The sequence below is a fragment of the Pavona decussata genome, unplaced genomic scaffold (assembly GCF_977016875.1).
Source record: "Pavona decussata unplaced genomic scaffold, jaPavDecu1.1 SCAFFOLD_64, whole genome shotgun sequence".
In the NCBI taxonomy this organism is placed as follows: Eukaryota; Metazoa; Cnidaria; class Anthozoa; order Scleractinia; family Agariciidae; genus Pavona; species Pavona decussata.
The window spans coordinates 1,378,468-1,399,318 of record NW_028145484.1 but is presented as its reverse complement, the minus strand read 5'-3'; the positions used below and the strand labels follow the sequence as shown (position 1 = coordinate 1,399,318).

Genomic DNA, 20,851 nt, shown 5'->3' with positions numbered 1-20,851 from the left:
CCACAACTGGATTTCTAAAGAGTAAGCAGCTGGTTAAGGAGGACAGCTGAGGAGGAAACCTTAGGAGGCTTACATCACATCTCACCCATACTTTTATTTAGCAAATGTCCCCCTCTGATTGTTTCTTGGTCTATGAGGATGTGTGAATTTAAGTGAAACAAGCAAACTAGCCACTCAACCTCATTCAAAACTGAAACGATTATCATAATAATCATTGTACATCTTGTTGATTGTGACGGGCCAGCATGCCACTGTCACAGCTAGTGCATTTGTATTTTCCCACAAAATCACATAGGGTTCATAGACATAAGAATTACATGTGTGATTTATGAAAGAACGACCATGCTCTCCACAGAAGTTTTTTTTTTCGCAATGATTTTACCAAAATGAGATTTAATGTCTTTTTACTCTGTTGTTAAATTATTACTGTTTCAAGAGCCATAATATTTTCCCCCTAGATTTAAACATAAATTATAACTTGTTTTTAGTGATTGCTATTCTTAGTATAGCCTTTTTTCCTCTTATATTGCAAACTGTCAAGTAGCCCTGGCTTTTCATTGTTGGATATTTTTTATTCTGTCCTACAGAAAATATCCGTATTCAGAACAGGGTTTATATTCTGTTTTTGCTTTTTATTAGCCAGTTTTACATGGTTACCAGCAATATCACAGAGAAGGCCCTGAACTCACCTATTTATTCGCAATCATACCGGAAATTGTTTTCGGAAAACGTCATGACCCGGTCCGGATCTTGACTCAGAAGACAGAAATTATTGTTGAAGACAAAAATTAAAGATAGACAAAAAGTTTTCCCAAATGAACACGAAAACTTTAAGTAGAAATTGACAATCAAACCTGAAACTTTTTTATGAAGTGTATTTCCAGTAATGTCTAGGCATCAGTTTGACAAAGCCTGCAGCGCAGGTAATATTTTAAGCTAAGCTTGACCTTTCCTCTCCGTGATTGCAAAACACAATCTGGCCAGTCAATACCAAAATTTTTCCCCGCGAGCTGTCCATTTTCCACCGTTTTAACTGTCGAGTGCTTCTTAGAAGTTACTCTTTTGATTTACCGCTTCAAAAGGGTTAATTTTCTTTTTGAAAACAGCAAAGTTGAGTCTAAAACATGTAAACAATATGGCCGCCACAATAGTCGACAAAAACATCCCCTCTAGGAGAGAGAGCAGAATTTAATCCAGGTTTAATGAATAAATCAAATAATGATTTAACGTCACGCAGGTAGGGATGAGAGGGTCCTCTCCATTGTGATATACGCCCCAATAATGGATTTTCATTGGGCCGCTTTTGTTGAAGATAATCAGAACAATACATCCCTACTAGGAAAAAGCACAGTTTAATGAATAATCAAGATGCCCCTAATGGCATTTTCGCGGGATGCTTAATGTAGCCTCACTTATTGGCAGATTGATAAAACTATCCTTGCTAATGGAATAGTTTGAGTTTACAAAGATCACGTTATGTTGTGTCCCTTGTGTTACGCTACGTATAGTTGTACCGGAAATTCCCTTACGATAACGTAACGTGGCCTGTCCTCACGTTTTCTATTCTGGTTATGTAGTTTCAATAAACGTATAAGATTACGAATTGTTTTCGTTTCACCAAAAAAAAAAAAAAAAAAAGAAAGAAAACAGGAAAAAGCTTTCTTAACTGAAAACTTTTAGTAAAAATTGACAATCAAACCTTTAATCTTTGTGTGAAGTGTATTTCCAGTAACGTTTAAGCATCAATTCGACAGAGTGATGTGATGTGTGTTTTAGCTTTTGAATGACATCTTCTCAGTCTCATCGTGGCTCTAGAGCTGTCAAGGAAGGCATGATTCCTTCGCCAGGAACTCTCCAATTTACACCGTTTTAAATGCTTTTGTTAAAGACAATCAGGACAATAGATCCCTACTTGGAAAGGGGAATGTATTGTGTTGCAAGCTCTATGGTAGCGTGCGGCGTTATGATTTGTAAAGGAGTTGATAACTCGTAATACACTGGTTGTGTTGAAGAACATGTGTTGAAGAGTACGAGAACTCTGAGCTTTGACAAAGCCTATGTCAAATCAGCGTACTGAAATTAGCTTCACAACAAGGCGATTGCCTGTAAGAAAAGAACTTCAAAAACCTTCAAAATCGCTTTTGAATATCTGTTTTACTTTAAGGTGTAGTCGTAACTTGGGACAATTTCGCTTTGTGGAAAGTTGCCTTAATTTTCGGAATTTGATATTCAATTTCCCGAAAAGACAAAAACACACAATCCGAACACCACTGTCCTGAAAAGTGGCGAGGGGGCGACGGGCCGTTACCCGGGCTCCTCGTTATTTCACACTCTCCGATCCGTTTCGCTTGAGTGCGAAAGAGGCCATATAAGGCCTCTGCGGAGAGGAGAGGCCATCTAAAGGATTGGTACTCTGATTCGATTGGCTCTGATTGTTTGTTAGCTTGATTTGAATTTTGGCCTCCCCTCGCCCATCAAACCCCCTCCCTCCACGATTTTGGCTTTTTTTGGTGTTCAATTATTATTATTATTTTTTTTCTCTGGCTGACACCTTGCGCAAGAAACGCATGTTCAAATGTTTATAAATTAAAATTTGTGGACACTATTCCTATGGTACTTTGCCGTTGGCCGAACTTAAGCGTAAAATCAAGGCTACCTTATGCTAGAAGAGAATAAAATTCGCAAATTCGCAGCTTCTTAAAAAGTCCGTTTTTTCATGATTAAATAATTACGTTACTTTGTTTTGGTCCAGTGCTGCATTTGGAGAAACTAAGCGTGTTCGTAAAGCCCTCTGCAAGTCACAACTCTCGAGCTCAGGGGTTTTACTTCCTTTTATAGTTTTTTGACTGTTTATGGTGTATCAGCTAATCAGATTAGCCGTGTGTTTAAGGCCCACGTTTCGCGAATAACCCACGTGCTTTGATGGGTACCGACGAAGCGTTTTATGCTGGAAGTTACTCCATGATAGAATAGCACCCCACTTCATGCTGGGGACCCTATGATAGAGACTAGCACCCCATCCAGGTAGGCAATGGTGGGGAGACGAAATACTCCTAGCTACCTCATGCTGGGAACCCTGCTGTAATGGACTAAAATCCAAGGAGGAATATAAATACTCCAATTTCCCTGCTTCCAGTTGCTGGGGACCCTGTGATGGACTAGCATCCAGGGAGGAATCGAAATGCTCCCATTCCTATTTATAATCACCACTCAACCACGGGAGTGGGTTTCCAGCTGGAACTGCCATGTGTGAGCCCGAGTGATTAATGCCGTCCTCATGCGTAAATACAAATAAAACAGATGCTAAAAACATGATTAGCAACAAATTAAGATCAAAGGCGTACATCTCGGGCTTCACATGTGCGTCTGCCTGGTACAAAAACCCCCAATGGGAAAAATGTTGCAAAGCCTGGTCTCCATATGACCACTCATCCGTTTCCTTTTTGTGGAAATTGGCCTGAATAGTAACAACAATCAACAAACACTGTTTGCTGGCAGCGAAAACGAAGCGACAATGAAAACAGCAAAAGCTAAAAATAAAGTGATTGATGGAAAAGCTAATAGTCGGAGTGTGTAGGACCTAGATCGGCACGTCCAGTGAAATGAGATGAAAATTACTTAACATCAACCAAAAACAAAGCCTTTTAGTTCGAATTCGAAGCGACAGAAACAAGATAAATAACAAGGCAGCGGCTTCATTTGGTCTTGAAATCATTAGACTAAATACTTACAACAACAACAACGACAAACTTTATTTACAAAAAGTATTTACTATGTAGCACACAAATAATAGGGGTACTGAGTACCTGAATAACCTTAGAGTTTAAAATACCCACCCCACAGATCGCAATAACACTTAAAGTGTATAACGAAGGAAGGATCTAAGTTTGGCAGAGTCTAGCTATATAGTTGTTTTATCATACATTGGAATCAAGGAACTACTGAAAAGTAAGAGAAACATTTGGCTCGCTTTTGTGGGACGTTTCGTGTTTTTCAAGTCCCTATCTTAAAACTCGAAAAAGTAAATTATTTGAAATACATTTAGGATCAAAACTTACATTAACGTCACAGTTTTTACGCCTTCCTGTGTTGTCAAAAATTCGCATCACAGTTTTACGATTGTATATGTCATATATTTCATTTTGTTTACGAGGACTCAATCTAGAAAATTACTCACGCTATTTTAACCGTTTAACACTAATATGAAAGAACAAATTCTCCTATCTTGTCCCCGTACATTTCTTATAAAATTACTGGGGAGAGGTTATTGAAATATCAAGAAAATTCGCCCTGGGTGATTACATCCATAATTCTCATGACCTCAGGGGTTGAATAAGCGTTGATATTACAAGGAGAAATTTGATGCTGATCACTGTTAGGGCTTCAAGGGTTAAACATGGTGGAAACCTTTCAGAAAACAGTTAAGAGTCACCAGGCGCCATGACAACTTTTATTGCACAAAGCAAAAATGTTTTTTAGTCACTTACGACAGATATATGCGACGATAATAATGTCTTATACGATAGAGTAGTACTTCTCAGGATCCTGTGGCTAGAAAATTTTGATTCGATCCCGACGATGCCGGTTGTCGCAGCCTAAACAACATAGACCACACCCTTAAAGTCTTGACTGTTAATTTCTTTTATCTGGCAAAGTACAGCAATCCGTCCTTCCTTGGTCACTGTTACTCCGGTTACGGAACATACCTTATCATCTGTGTCAATTTCCACGTAGCGCACCGGAAGTTCTCCTTTGTTGTAAATTGAAATGGTTAAAGATTCAGTTACCCCAATCAGGTAATTGGTTGTGGGATGAACTGCCTTGACAATCGGCTCTCCAAAACGCCTACCTGAAAGGACACGACGGACGAGTTCCTTTCCTTGTGCATCAAATTCCTGAATGTGAGACTTTGAAGGCCAGTACCGGTATTCGTCGATTACAACACTACCATCACCGGTACAAAAAGGGCCATTTAGTCTGCATTCAAAATCATAATTTCCAAAACTGGTTACAAACTGTCCGTCAGCTTCATACACCCTCACGATGTACCTTTTCTCCCTGAAGCATTTGACAAGAACAAAAACTTTCTGCTCTCCATTTACTGTTACTGACTTCCCTTGGACTGCTCCCTCCAGATTAATCACTGTGCTTTTTTTGTTATTTTTCTGAAGTGGATTATCAAACACGTATATTATCGGTTTAAACAGCACATATAAGTTGTCTGAATGATCGGTGACTACATCTTCAATAACAAGCCCGGGCTCAGGAATGAAAGAGTACAAAAATTCCCCGCCCGGGTGGAAAACTTTGATAACATCCTTATCTGCTACAATGTAGTCGCCATTTGTGGTTGTCGTGATGCTCTGCGGACGTTCTAGTTGCCCTTCTCCTTCTTTTCCAAATGACCACGGGGCGACCAATTTCGGAAAATTAGTTGGTTCCACTCTATAGCTTTCTCCTATTTTTATGGAAGACCAGTCTTCGAATTGACTACTGAGAACTCCATCAACCACAGCTGTAACCCTGCCAATAACACGGTTTACGTCGCGGACAGACCTAGTAATTTCGTCGCGTTCCTGTTTCTTGAACCAAGATCTTAAACCTCCGGTTCGGTCCACTTGAAAGCTCGTCACCACGGCTGGCATCGAGTGCAGTTCCTCCAAGCACAATCTACACACTGGTAATGCCTCTTTAGGATTGTCTATCTCTTCTAGTATGGTTGACATCACGCGGTATTGCATGGCTAAAATGCGATCGGATGTGCTTAAAGCGGCGTTGTTAAAAGCCTCAGTAGCTTTCATCCGAGCGTCATCAAAGCGCTTTTTGGCTTTCGAAAGCGCTCTTTTACCAGAATCATTCAAGTCACTGAGGGTTAAGTTTTTCCGGCCAATCTGGCCACTGACCAGTGAAACTATTTGTTTATCCGCAGTTACGGATTGGAGACTGCGTTGTGATTTCGCTTCTTCACTTTCGGCTGCTGCTTGTGTTTGCACTGTATCTTCGTCTCCATTAAATTTGTTATTCAGTGCTTGATACAGGTACACAACTCCCTCTTTAAAGAAGCCGATGCTTGACAGTAGATCTTTTCTTGACAACCCGTCCAGCTTTGACTTAATGTCGTCGAGTTCGCGCACAATCATATCACGAAACCGCTCATCTGTTACGTCGCCTTCCCTTAGCTTTGCCGCTGCTGCATCGCGGCCTTTACTTACAAGAAAACCTACCGTGGCCTCCAACACGGCCGTGACTATCGACACCATTTCTTGTTGTGCAGAAATAACTCAACTCTTACGCCGTTAGCTTTACAACTTGTTGAAGTGGAAAGCATGGCAAGGTCGCTTTGAAGGAAAGTCGAATTTGAAACTTATCACGAAGAAATACAAACAGGCTATTGCGTCATAGCATTCCTGTGCCTATTAACTGTGAAATTTGTTTTTTCCAGCGGTTCTAGATCCTAGACCAAACTGAATTTGTGATTCTTTGTTCTTTCGGCTATGCCACATTAATTGCTGAAAAATAACATTTGCTTTGTATGTCATTGAAGGAGATGAAGTGCTTTTAGGTTATGTACATAAGGGATGGAATGACCCTCGAGTTATCTGAGACATGGCATGAATTAATCCCGCCTTATTACGCGGGATGCCCTGAGGGCATACTATGTCTAAGAAGATGCCTCTAATGGGATTTTTGCGGGATGTTTGATGTGGTCTCATTTATTCCCTTTGTATGCTTCGCAGATTTTTTAAACTATCTAATAAAACTAGCTGATGGAATAGTTTGAGTAAAAAAGATAGCGAGATTTCCGTATTCCCTTGTTACGCCTCGCAGATTTTTAAAGTGGTACTATGACGAAAATGTTTATTTTTACTTTGCCCCTTTTCACGCTTCAATCCATTCAATGAGTTGATAATTGCATAGATAGCAATAAATAACCTGTGTATAAACTTACTGGGCTTAGAAATAACTGGCCGAAAACCGTCGAAAACCCGTCCGCCATTACTCAGTTCGCAGAGTGAAGCCCGTGGTGATTCTACAAAGCGGTTGCTTCTATGAGATCCTCTGTGACGTCATACACTCAACGGAGAACGCGCGTTCCCTGGAAGAAGCCACTCAATTACAGTGCTAAAGGAAGTGAATGGGCAAGAATATTTCAGTGTAAAATTTGTCTTCCAGTTCGGCGAGAAGCGATCCAGAGGACAATTTTAGCGAATATATTGGATTATGAGTTCTCTGCGTGAGGATTTGGAGTCGTATGGCTACAAAGAAAACGCTGCGGCGACTTCGAACGGCTCATTCAAGCCCGACATTAATATGGAAAAAGAAACACATATACTCGGGAACTGCACTGGGCGTAGACGCATGGCACAACGAGCAAAAATGTTATTTAATATACTCTGGGTAAGAAGTTTCTGTCTGTTTGCTGTTTGCGCATAGTAAACAGAACTTTATTGCGAACAACTGTAGACTTATTAAATACATGCCATGTCGGTTGCGTTCACAATTAGCGTGTATCAGTTAATCTGCATCAAAGTATGTACTCAGAAATAAAGAGAACTAGTAGCCTTTTTTTCTACAGTTCAATAAAGCTTTGACAAAACTAAAATAATGTATAACTTCAGTTAAGAAGTGGGTAGCTACATCTGAAAACTACCTGAAATTACAGAATACCTGATTAGATACCTGCCTCATTCTACAGCAGCTTTTCAAAAGTGAATGAAGTAATCATAAGTGGCCTAATATTTTAAAGCCACTCAGTATTATACGGTTCAAGTAACATATTGCAAACCCCACTACTGGATTACTAAAGAGTAAGCAGCTGGTTAATGAGCAGAGCTGAGGACGAAACCTTTAATAGCAGTCTTACATCATATGTCACCCATATTTTTATTTAGCAAATGTCCCCCTCTGTTTGTTTCTTGGTCTATGAGGATGTGTGAATTTGAGTGAAACAAGCAAACCAGCCACTCAACCTCATTCAAAACTGAAACAATAATAATCATTGTACATCTTGTTGAGTGTGAAGAGCTGACATGCCACTGTCACAGCTAGTGCATTTGTATTTTCCCACAAAATCACATAAGGTTCATAGCCATAAGAATTACATATGTGATTTATGAAAGAACGACCATGCTCTCCAGAGAAGTTTTTTTTTTTCGCAATGATTTTACCAAAATGAGATTTAATTTCTTTTTACTCTGTTGTTAAATTATTACTGTTTCAAGAGCCAAAATATTTTCCCTTAAATTTAAACATAAATTATAACTTGTTTTCAGTGATTTCTATTGTTAGTATAGCCTTTTTTCTTCTTGTATTGCAAACTGTCAAGTAGCCCTGGCTTTTCATTGTTGGATATTTTTTATTCTGTCCTACAGAAAATATCCATATTCAGAACAGGGTTTATATTCTGTTTTTGCTTTTTATCAGCCAGTTTTACATGGTTACCAGCAATATCACAGAGAAGGCCCTGAACTTACCTATTGATTCCCGATCATACCGGAAATTGTTTTCGGAAAACGTCATGACCCGGTCCGGATCATGACTCAGAAGACAGAAATTATTGTTGAAGATAAAAATTAAAGACAGACAAAACGTTTCCCCAAATGAACACGAAAACTTTAAGTAGAAATTGACAATCAAACCTTAAACTTTTTTTATGAAGTGGATTTTCAGTAATGTTTAGGCATCAGTTTGACAAAGCCTGCAGCGCAGGTAATATTTTAAGCTAAGCTTGACCTTTCCTCTCCGTGATTGCAAAACACAATCTGGCCAGTCAATACCAAAATTCTTCCTCGCGAGCTGTCCATTTTCCACCGTTTTAACTGTCGAGTGCTTCTTAGAAGCTCTCTTGTTAGAAGTTATTCTTTAGATTTACCGCTTCAAAAGGGTTAATTTTCTTTTTGAAAACAGCGTAGTTGAGTCGAAAACATGTCAACAATATTGCCGCCACAATAGTCGACAAAAACGTCTGCTCTAGGAGAGAGAGAAGAATTTAATCCAGGTTTAATGAATAAATCAAATAATGATTTGACGTCACACAGGTAGGGATGAGAGGGTCCCCTCCATCGTGATATGCGCGCCAATAATGGATTTTCATTGGGCCGCTTTTGTTGAAGATAATCAGAACAATACATCCCTACTAGGAAAGGGCACAGTTTAATGAATAAAGAAGATGCCCCTAATGACATTTTCGCGGGATGCTTAATGTGGCCTCACTTATTCGCAGATTGATAAAACTGTCCTTGCTAATGGAATAGTGTGAGCCACAAAGATTGCGTTATGTTGTTTCCCTTGTGCTATGCTACTTATAGTTGTACCGGAAATTCCAGTAAGATATCGTAACGTGGCCTGACCTCACGTGTTCTATTTTGGTTATGTAATTTCAATAAACGTGTAAGATTATAAATTGTTCTCGTTTCACCAAAAAAAAAAAAAAAAAAAAACAGAGAGATGAAATTGGCCTGCTTTTGTTAAAGACAATCAGGACAATAGATCCCTACTAGGAGAGGGCAGTGTATTGTGTTGCAAGCTCTATATTAGCGTGTGGTGTTATGATTTCCAAAGGAGTTGAGAACTCGTAATAAACTGGTGAAGATGAAGAACATGTGTTGAAGAGTACGAGAGCTCTGAACTTTGACAAAGCCTATGTCAAATCAACGTACTGAAATTAGCCTCACAACAAGGCGATTGCCTGTAAGAAAAGAACTTCCACAACCTTCAAAATCGCTTTTGAATATCTGTTTTAGTTTAAGGTCTAGTCGTAACTTGGGACAATTTCGCTTTGTTGAACGTTGCCTTAATTTTTGGAATTTGACTTTCAATTTCCAGAAAAAACAAAAAACACGCAATCCGAACACCACTGTCCTGAAAAGTGGCGAGGGGGCGACGGGCCGTTACCCGGGCTCCTCGTTATTTCACTCTCTCCAGTCCCTTTCGCTCGAGTGCGAAAGAGGCCTCTGCGGAGAGGAGAGGCCATCTCAACGATTGGTACTCTGATTTGATTGGCTCTGTTTGTTTGTTAGCTTGCTTTGAATTTTGGCCTCCCCTTGCACATCAAACCCCTTCCCTCCACGATTGTTTTTTTTTAATTTTGGTGTTCAATTATTATTATTATTATTATTATTATTACTATTATTATTATTATTATTATTATTATTATTATTATTATTATTATTAATAATAATAATATTATTATTATTATTATTATTATTATTTCTCTGGCTGACACCTTGCGCAAAAAACGCATGTTCAAATATTTATAAATGAAAATTTGTGGACACTATTCCTATGGTACTTTGCCGTTGGCCGAACTTAAGCGTAAATTCAAGGCTACCTTATGCTAGAAGAGAAGAAAATTCATAAATTCGCAGATTGCTTCTTCTTTTTTCTGTTTTTTTTCCTGATTAAATAATTACGTTATTTTGGTTTGGTCCAGTGCTGCATTTGGAGGAACTAAGCGTGTTCATAAAGCCCTCTGCAAGTCACAACTCTCGACTTCAGGGGTTTTACTTCCTTTTATAGTTTTTTGACTGTTTATGGTGTATCAGCTAATCAGATCAGCCGTTTGTTTAAGGCCCAATGTTTCGCGAATAACCCACGTGCTTTGATGGGTACCGACGAAGCGTTATATTCTGGAAGTTACTCCACGATAGAAGAGCATCTCACTTCATGCTGGGGACCCTGTGATAGAGACTAGCGCCCTATCCAGGTGGGCAATGGTGGGGAGTAGAAATACTCCTAGCTACCTCATGCTGGGGACCCTGTAATGGACTAAAATCCAAGGAGGAATATAAATACTCCCATTTCCCTGCTTCCAGTTGCTGGGGACCCTGTGATGGACTAGCATCCACGGAGGAATCGAAATCCTCCCATTCCTACTTATAATCACGACTCAACCACGGGAGTGGGTTTGCAGCTGGACCTGTGAGCCCGAGTGTTTAATGCCGTCCTCATGCGTAAATACAAATAAAACAGATGCTAAAAACATGATTAGCAACAAATTAAGATCAAAGGCGTACATCTCGGGCTTAACATGTGCGTCTGCCTGATACAAAAACCCCCAGTGGAAAAAAATTTGTAAAGCCTGGTTTCCATATTACCACTCATCCGTATCGTTTAACGGAACTTGGCCTGAATAGTAACAACAATCAACAAACACTGTTTGCTGGCAGCGAAAACGAAGCGACAATGAAGACAGCAAAAGCTAAAAATAAAGTAATTGATGGAAAAGCTAATAGTCGGAGTGTTTAGGACCTAGATCGGTACGTCCAGTGAAATGAGATGAAAATTTTTGAACATCAAACAAAAACAAAGGCTTTTAGTTCGAATTCGAAGCGACAGGAGCAAGATAAATAACAAGGAAGCGGCTTTATTTGGTCATGGAATGACTAGACTAAATACTTACAACAACAACAATAACTACAACGACAAACTTTATTTACAAAAGGTATTTACTATGTAGCACACAAATAGGGGTATTAACTACCTGAAAAAACCTTAGAGATAAAAATACCCACCCCACCCCACCCCACAGATCGCAAGAACACTTAAAGTAAAGGAAGGATCAAACTTATTATACATTGGAATCAAGGAACTACTGCACAGTAAGAGAAACATTTGGCTCGCTTTTGTGGGACGTTTCGTGTTTTTCAAGTCCCTATCTTAAAATTCGAATAAGAAAATTATTTGAAATACATTTAGTAATCACACCTTACATTAACGTCACAGTTTTTACGCCTTCCTGTGTTGTTAAAAATTTGCATCACAGTTTCACGATAGTATATATTATATATGTTCATTTTCTTAACAAGGACTCAAATTCGAATATAACTGATAGCTATTTTAACCGGTTAACCCCTAATATGAAAGAGCAAATTCTCCTATCTTGTCCCCATACATTTCTCATAAAAGTACTGGGGAGAAGTTATTTAAATATCAAGAAAATTCACCTTGGGTGATCATATCCTTAATTCTCATGACCTCAGGAGTTGAATAAGCGTTGATATTAGAATGAGAAATTTGATGCTGATCACTGTTAGGGCTTAAAGGGTTAACCATGGTGGGAACCGTTCAAAAAACAGTTAAGAGTCACCAGGCGCCATGACAATTTTTATTGCACAAAGCAAAATTGTTTTGTAGTTACCAACTAGAGATGTATGCGAAGATAACAGTGTCTTATACGATAGAGTAGTACTTCTCAGGAACCTGTGGCGAGAAAGTTTTGATTCGATCCCGACGATGCCGGTTGTCGCAGCCTAAACAACATAGACCACACCCTTAAAGCCTTGACTGTTAATTTCTGTTATCTCGCAAAGTATAGAAATCCGTCCCTCCTTGGTCACTGTTACCCCAGTTATGGACCGTATCTCATCATCTGTAACAATTTCCACGTTGCGCACCGGACGCTGTCCTTCGTTGTAAATTGAAATGATTAAAGGTGCTTTTGCCACAATCAGGTAATTGGTTGTGGGATGAACTGCCTTGACATTCGGCTCTCCAAAACGCCCACCTGAAAGGACACGACGGGCGAGTTCCTTTCCTTGTGCATCAAATTCCCGAATGCGAGACAAATAAGGCCACAACTGGTATTCGTTGATTACAACACTACCATCACCGGTACAAAAAGGGCCATTTTGTCTGTCTCTAAAACTATAATTTCCAAAACTGGTGACAAACTGTCCGTCAGCTTCATACACCCTCACGATGTACCTTTTCTCCCTTAAGCATTTGATCAGAACAAACACTTTTTGCTCTCCATTTACTGTTACTGACTTCCCTTGGACTGCTCCCTCCAGATTAATCACTCTGCTTTTATTGTTATTATTCTTAACTGGATTATCAAACACGCATATCATCGACTCGAACAGCACGTATAAGTTGTCTGAATGATCGGTAGCTACATCTTCAATAACAAGCCCGGGCTCAGGAATGAAAGAATACAAAAATTCCCCGTCCTGGTTGAAGACTTTGATAACATCCTTATCTGCTACAATGTAGTCGCCATGTGTGGTTGTTGTGATGCTCTGCGGACGTTTTAGTTGCCCTTCACCTTCTTTGCCAAATGACCACGAAGGAACAAATTTCAGAAAATAACTTGGTTGCACTCTAGAGTTTTCTCCTATATTTATGGAAGGCCAGTTACTGAATTGGCTGCTGAAAACTCCATCAACCACTGCTGTGACCCTGCCAATAACACGGTTTACTTCGTGGACAGAACTAGTAATTTTGTCGCGTTCCTGTTTGTTGAACAGAGATCTAAAACCTCCGGTTCGGTCCACTTGAAAGCTCTTCACCACGGCTGGCATCGAGTGCAGCTCCTCTAAGCACAATCTACACACTGGTAATGCCTCTTTGGGATTGTCTATCTCTTCTAGTATGGTTGACATCACGCGGTATTGCATGGCTAAAATGCGATCGGATGTACTTAAAGCGGCGTTGTTAAAGGCCTCAGTAGCCTTCATCCGAGCGTCATCAAAGCGCTTTTTAGCTTTTGAGAGCGCTCTTTTACCAGTGTCGTTTAAGTCACTAAGGGGCAAGTTTCTCCGGCCACTAACCAGTGAAACTATTTGTTCATCAGCAGTGGCGGATTGGAGACTGAGTTGTGATTTGGCTTCTTCACTTTCGGCTGCTGCTTGTGTTTGCACTGTATCTTCGTCTCCGTTAGATTTGTTATTCAGTGCTTGATACAGGTACACAACTCCTTCTTTAAAGAAGCCGATGCTTGACAGTAGATCTTTTCTTGACAATCCGTCCAGCTTTGACTTAATGTCGTCGAGTTCGCGCACAATCATATTACAAAATCGCTCATCTGTTACGTCGCCTTCCCTTAGCTTTGCCGCTGCTGCATCGCGGCCTTTAGTTACAAGAAAACCTACAGTGGCCTCCAACACGGCCGTGACTATCGACACCATTTCTTGATGCGCAGAAATAACTGTTTAATACGACGCTAGCTTTACAACTTGTTGAAGTGGAATCGCTTCGAAGCAAAGTGGAATTTGAAACTAATCACGGAGGAATATAAACAGGCTATTGCGTCATAGCATTCCTGTGTCTATTAACCTTGAATTTGTTTTTTTCCGGCGGTTCTTGATCAAGACCAGACTGAATTGTAATTCTTTTTTCTTTTGGCTATGCCACATTAATTACTGAAAAATAGCATTTGCTTTGGATTCCATTGAAGGAAATGAAGATACTTTTTAAGTTATTTGTATAAGTATGGAATGACCCTCGTGTCATCTGAGACACGGCATGAATTAATCCCGTCCTCATCTTCGGGAAATTGTGAAAATAAAATTCCTCGCATATCTGTTGAAATCCAAGACTTTCTCGATTATGCTCATCTAACACGGAATGTCCCTTGTTTTTATCAATCACAGAGGCAGCAGAAAAAAATGGTTGTTTGTGCTCTCTTATGCTCCACTGTACTCAATGTATTCTGTTTCTTGAAACAAAAACAGTTGCGTCTATGCAGAGCTCGAAGGAAGATGTAAAATTGTCGATCGTATCTGCGACAGGGGATATGTATTTATTCATTAAATAACCTAGGGTCATTTGAGGTCATTTTCACTTTTCAATCCATGTATTTTTGTCTGCCAAATCTTAAACAGTCACGAATCTCATTTCCGCTATGGAATTGAAAGAGGTCTTTTGGAAATACTTCTAACAGAGAAATTGTACCAGTTGGCCATTTTCCCCATTTGCTTCGCTGTTTAAAAAGTACAGAAAGAAGTATTTAACATTGAGTGATGAAAACGGTTTTTTTCCTGTTCAGGCATGTACTCCCTGATCTCCAGGCCGGGGGAGCAAAAACAATTCCTGAATAAAAAAAAAAAAAAAAAATAACCTTTATTTACCCTTGGCAGTGTTTTTAGCACAAGTGCTAGTGGGGCCGAGCATTAAACGTCATAAAGAAATAATACAAATTGAAAATAACATGGTTAAAAATCCCAACTGGCAGGAGGCAGACCAGCTGGCTATTTACAAGCGCGTCCGAGGAGTTGAACTCGGGGCTACCGAGAAACAACTCCAGCTAGCGGTCAGAGCGGGACTTGAACCCGGGACCACCGGATTTCAAGTCCGGCGCCCTATCCACTCGGCCACGCTGCCTCCTTTAGAATGAAACGAGTTTTCTCAATTCTTGGAATGTTGAGTTAATAGTGGCGTCTTCTCTTAATTGAATTGCGTTGCAAGCTCTATGGTAGCGTGCGGTGTTATGATTTGCAACGGAGTTGAGGAGTTGAGTACTCGTAATAAGCTGGTGAAGATGAAGAACATGTGTTGAAGAGTACCAGAGCTCTGAACTTTTGACAAAGCCTATGTCAAATCAACGTACTGGATTTAGCCTCACAACAAGGCGATTGCCTGTAAGAAAAGAACTTCCAAAACCTTCAGAATTGCTTTTGAGCGTATTTGGTTTAACTTGGGACAATTTCGCTTTGTTGAAGGTTGCCTTAATTTTTGGAATTTGACTTTCAATTCCCAGATAAAAAAAAAGGAAGAAAAACAAACACAAAAACACACAATCCGAACACCACTGTCCTGAAAAGTGGCGAGGGGGCGACGGGCCGTTACCCGCGCTCCTCGTTATTTCACTCTCTCTAGTCCCTTTCGCTCGAGTGCGAAAGAGGCCTCTGCAGAGAGGAGAGACCATCTCAAGGATTGGTACTCTGATTTGATTGGCTCTGTTTGTTTGTTAGCTTGCTTTGAATTTTGGCCTCCCCTCGCCCATCAAACCCCTTCCCTTCACGATTTTTGGGTTTTTTTGGTGTTGTTTTTTTGCTTGTTATTTTCTCTGGCTGACACCTTACACAAGAAATGCATGTTCAAATATTTATAAATGAAAATTTTGTATACACTATTCCTATGATACTTTGCCGTTTGCCGAACTTAAGCGTAAAATCAAGGCTAACTTATGCTAGAAGAGAAGGAAATTCACAAATTCGCAGATAGCTTCTTAAGTCTTAACGGTTCTTTCCTGATTAAATACGTTTTTTTTTCGTCCAGTGCTGCATATGAAGACACTAAGCGTGTTTATAAAGCCCTCTGCGAGTCACAACTCTCGACCTCAGGGGTTCCTGTTATTGTTTTTTTGACTGTTTGTGGTGTATCAGCTAATCAAATTAGCCCGGCGTGGTTTTGAGGCCCATGTTTCGCGAATAACCCACGTGCTTAGATGAGTACCGACGAAGCGTTATATGCTGGAAGCTACTCCACGATAGAAGAGCATCTCACTTCATGCTCGGGACCCTGTGAGAGAGACTAGCGCCCCATCCAGGTGGGCAATGGTGGGGAGTAGAAATACTCCGAGCTACCTCACGCTGGGGACCCTGTAATGGACTAAAATCCAAGGAAAAATATAAATACTCTCATTTTCCTGCTTGCAGTTGCTGGGGACCCTGTGATGGAACCTGTGATAGACTCCAGGGGGGAATCGAAATGCTCCCATTCCTATTTATAATCACGACTCAACCACGGGAGTGGGTTTGCAGCTGGAACTGTGAGCCCGAGTGTTTAATGCCGTCCTCATGCGTAAATACAAATAAAACAGATGCTAAAAACATGATTAGCAACAAATTAAGATCAAAGGCGTACATCTCGGGCTTAACATGTGCGTCTGCCTGATACAAAAACCCCCAGTGGGAAAAAGGTTGCAAAGCCTGGTCTCCATATGACCACTCATCCGTTTCCTTTTTGTGGAAATTGGCCTGAATAGTAACAACAATCAACAAACACTGTTTGCTGGCAGCGAAAACGAAACGACAATGAAAACAGCAAAAGCTAAAAATAAAGTGATTGATGGAAAAGCTAATAGTCGGAGTGTTTAGGACCTAGATCGGCACGTCCAGTGAAATGCGATGAAAATTACTTAACATCAAACAAAAACAAAGCCTTTTAGTTCGAATTCGAAGCGACAGGAGCAAGATAAATAACAAGGAAGCCCCTTCATTTGGTCTTGGAATCACTAGACTAAATACTTACAACAACAACAATAACTACAACGACAAACTTTATTTACAAAAAGTATTTACTATGTAGCACACAAATAATAGGGGTACTGGCCCTGAAATAACCTTAGAGATAAAAATACCCACCCCACCCCACAGATCGCAATAACACTTAAAGTGTATAACGAAGGAAGGATCAAACTTTGGCAGAGTTTAGCATATAGTTGTTTTTTCGTACATTGGCACCAAGGAACTACTGAAAAGTAAGAGAAACATTTGGCTCGCTTTTGTGGGACGTTTCGTGTTTTTTCAGGTCCCTAACGTAAAATTCGAATAAGTAAATTATTTGAAGTTCATTTAGTGATGAAATCTTAGATTAACGTCACAGTTTTCACGCCTTCCTGTGTTGTTAAAAATTCGCACCACTGTTTTACGATTGTTTATATTATCTATGTTCATTTTCGTTACAAGGACTTCAACTTCAAAATTACTGATTGCTATTTTGAAGAGGGTGGATACCGTTCAGAAAACGGTTAAGAGTCACAAGGCGTCATGACAATTTTTATTGCACATAGCAAAAAATGTTTTTTAGTCACTAACGACAGATATATGCGAAGTCAATGTCTTATACGATAGAGAAGTACTTCTCAAGATCCTGTGGCGAGAAAAACTTTTGATTCGATCCCGACGATACCGGTTGTCGCAGCCTAAACAACGTAGACCACACCCTTAAAGTCTTGACTATTAATTTCTTTTATCTGGCAAAGTACAGCAATCCGTCCCTCCTTAGTCACTGTTACTCCGGTTACGAAATATATCCTATCATCTGTGTCAAATTTCACGCAGCGCACCAGACGCCCTCCTTCGTTGTAAATTAAAATGGCTAAAGGTTCAGTTACCACAATTAGGCAATTGGTTGTGGGATGAACTGCCATGGCAATCGGCTCGCGAAAACCCATACCTGAAAGGAGGCGATGGACGAGTGTCTTTCCTTGTGCATCAAATTTCTGAATGCGAGACAAATAAGGGCAGTATTCGCTGACTACAACACTACCATCACCGGTACAAAAATGGCCATTCAGTTTGCATCCAAAACTATAATTTCCAAAACTGGTGACAAACTGTCCGTCAGCTTCATACACCCTCACCCTTTTCTCCCTTAAGCATTTGATCAGAACAAACACTTTTTGCTCTCCATTTACTGTTACTGACTTCCCTTGGACTGCTCCCTCCAGATTAATCACTCTGCTTTTTTTGTTATTATTCTTAACTGGATTATCGAACACACATATCTTCGACTTAAACAGCACATATAAGTTGTCTGAATGATCAGTTACTACATCTTCAATAACAATCCCGGGCTCAGGAATGAAAGAGTACAAAAATTCCCCGCCCTGGTTGAAGACTTTGATAACATCCGTATCTGCTACAATGTAGTCGCCATGTGTGGTTGTCGTGATGCTCTGCGGATTTTCTAGTTTCCCTTCTCCTTCTTTGCCAAATGACCACGGGGCGACCAATTTCAGAGAAGAAGTTGGTTCTACTCTAGCGTTTTCTCCTATATTTATGGAAGGCCAGTTATCGAATTGGCTGCTGAGAACTCCATCAACCACTGCTGTGACCCTGCCAATAACACGATTTACGTCGCGGACAGAACTAATAATTTCGTCACGTTCCTGTTTCGTGAACCACGATCTTAAACCTCCGGTTCGGTCCACTTGAAAGCTCTTCACCACGGCTGGCATCGAGTGCAGTTCCTCTAAGCACAATCTACACACTGGTAATGCCTCTTTGGGATTGTCTATCTCTTCTAGTATGGTTGACATCACGCGGTATTGCATGGCTAAAATGCGATCGGATGTACTTAGAGCAACGTTGTTAAAGGCCTCAGTAGCTTTCATCCGAGCGTCATCAAAGCGCTTTTTGGCTTTCGAAAGCGCTCTTTTACCAGAGTCATTTAAGTCACTGAGGGGCAAGTTTCTCCGGCCAGTCTGGCCACTTACCAGTGAAACTATTTGTTCACCAGCAATCTCGGATTGGAGACTGAATTGTGATTTGGCTTCTTCACTTTCGGCTGCTGCTTGTGTTTGCACTGTATTTTCGTCTCCATTAGATTTGTTATTCAGTGCTTGATACAGGTACACAACTCCTTCTTTAAAGAAGCCGATACTTGACAGTAGATCTTTTCTTGACAATCCGTCCAGCTTTGACTTAATGTCGTCGAGTTCGCGCACAATCATATTACGAAATCGCTCATCTGTTACATCGCCTTCCGTTAGCTTTGCCGCTGCTACATCGCGGCCTTTAGTTACAAGAAAACCTACCGTGGCCTCCAACACGGCCGTGACTATCGACACCATTTTTTGTTGTGCAGAAATAACTCAACTCTTACGACGCTAGCTTTACAACTAGTTGAAGTGGAAAGCATGGACAGGTCGCTTTGAAGCAAAGTGGAATTCGAAACTAATCACGGAGGAATATAAACAGGCTATTGCGTCATAGCATTCTTGTGTCTAATAACCTTGAATTTCTTTTTTCCGGCGGTTCTAGATCCTAGACCAGACTGAATTTGTGATTGTTTGTTCTTTCGGCTATACCGCATTAATTGCTGAAAAATAACATTTGCTTCGTATTCCATTGAAGGAGATGAAGATGCTTTTAAGTTATTGATAAAAAGGATGGAATGACCTTCGAGTCACATGACTTGAATTAATCCCGTCCTTGTCTTCGGAATGTCCCTTGTTTTTGTCAATCACAGAGGCAGCAGAAAAAAAAAATGGTTGTTTGTGCTCTCTTATGCCCCACTGTACTCAATATATCCCATCGTTTGAAACAAAAACATTTTTGTCTATGCTCGAGGGAAGATTTAAAATTGTCGTTCGAATATTCGACAGGGGTAGAAATATATGTATTTATTCCGGCATTAAATAATCTATGGTCATTTGAGACCATTTTCACTTTTGAATCCATGTCTTTTCGTCTGCCAAATCTTAGTCAGTCACGAATCTCTCTTCCGCTATGGAACTGAAAGAGGTCTTTTCGAAATACTTGTAACAGAAAAATCGTACCAGTTGACCAGTTTTCCCAGTTGCTTCACCGTTTGAAAAGTACAGAAAGAAGTATTCAACATTGAGTGCTAAAAATAGTGTTCCTGTTTAGGCATGTACTCTCCAGGAGGAACATAAGCAATTCTTAGAGTGAAATGAGTTTCCTCAATTCTTGGAATGCTGAGTTAATAGGAGCGCCTTCTCACGTATTGCGTTACAAGCTCTGTGGTAGCGTGCGGCATTATGATTTGAAAAGGAGCTGAGTGATAAGCCGGTGGAGATGAAGAATACTAGAGCTCTGAACTTTGACAAAGCCTTATCTCAAATCAACGTACTGAAATTAGCTTCACAACAAGGCGATTGCGAGTAATAAAAGACCTTACTAAACCTCCAAAATCGCTTACATATTTTTTTTAATGTAAATCATCTTCTCTTCGAGCATATTTTTGTTTATAAAGTTGAAGCTCTTGTCGTAACTTAGGACAACATAACACACACAGAATCCTAAAGTGTTGACGTCACAAAAACTAAATTCATGAAATTGTAGGATTTGTTAGTATATTCGGAAACAGCATGATGAAAAATGCCTACTTGCCAAAAATCAGCATCTTATTGCAATTTGCGGGCAAGATACTAGCACAGTTATGCCTCGATGACTCCATACAAATTCTCCTAATCTTGTCTCAGTTCTTAACGTTTTTAAAGAACTGAGACAAGACTAGAAGGATTTGTATGGAGTCCTCGGGGCATAACTGTGCTAGTATCCCGCCCCCAAATTGCAATAAGATGCAGATTTTTGGTAAGTAGGCATTTTTCATCATACTTTTTCCGGATATACTAACAAATCCCATAATTTCAAAAATT

The 20,851-nt window shown here is 40.1% G+C and overlaps 4 protein-coding genes across 5 annotated transcripts in view; 1 reads left to right on the top strand and 3 right to left on the bottom strand.

The window, feature by feature from the left end:
• LOC146478334 (lysosomal-trafficking regulator-like) overlaps positions 1-20,851 on the top strand; it is an 83,242-nt gene that overhangs the window by 45,955 nt on the left and 16,436 nt on the right. The gene's annotated exons all lie outside the window — the stretch shown is intronic.
• Positions 3,850-6,575, bottom strand: LOC146478337 (uncharacterized). Its single transcript, XM_085111860.1, has one exon. It carries the CDS (start codon positions 6,258-6,260, stop codon positions 4,596-4,598), a length of 1,665 nt encoding a protein of 554 aa, XP_084967986.1. The 5' UTR covers positions 6,261-6,575; the 3' UTR covers positions 3,850-4,595.
• Positions 11,507-14,180, bottom strand: LOC146478336 (uncharacterized). The gene has a single exon (XM_085111861.1). The coding sequence runs from the start codon at positions 13,905-13,907 to the stop codon at positions 12,252-12,254; it is 1,656 nt and encodes a 551-aa protein (XP_084967987.1). The 5' UTR covers positions 13,908-14,180; the 3' UTR covers positions 11,507-12,251.
• Positions 16,990-20,350, bottom strand: LOC146478335 (uncharacterized). The gene has a single exon (XM_085111862.1). It carries the CDS (start codon positions 19,298-19,300, stop codon positions 17,648-17,650), a length of 1,653 nt encoding a protein of 550 aa, XP_084967988.1. The 5' UTR covers positions 19,301-20,350; the 3' UTR covers positions 16,990-17,647.

What these genes read in the sequence shown, in the direction of transcription:
- LOC146478337 (XM_085111860.1), bottom strand. Translation starts at nt 6,260, where the DNA reads ATGGTGTCGATAGTCACGGCCGTGTTGGAGGCCACGGTAGGTTTTCTT.
- LOC146478336 (XM_085111861.1), bottom strand. Translation starts at nt 13,907, where the DNA reads ATGGTGTCGATAGTCACGGCCGTGTTGGAGGCCACTGTAGGTTTTCTT.
- LOC146478335 (XM_085111862.1), bottom strand. Translation starts at nt 19,300, where the DNA reads ATGGTGTCGATAGTCACGGCCGTGTTGGAGGCCACGGTAGGTTTTCTT.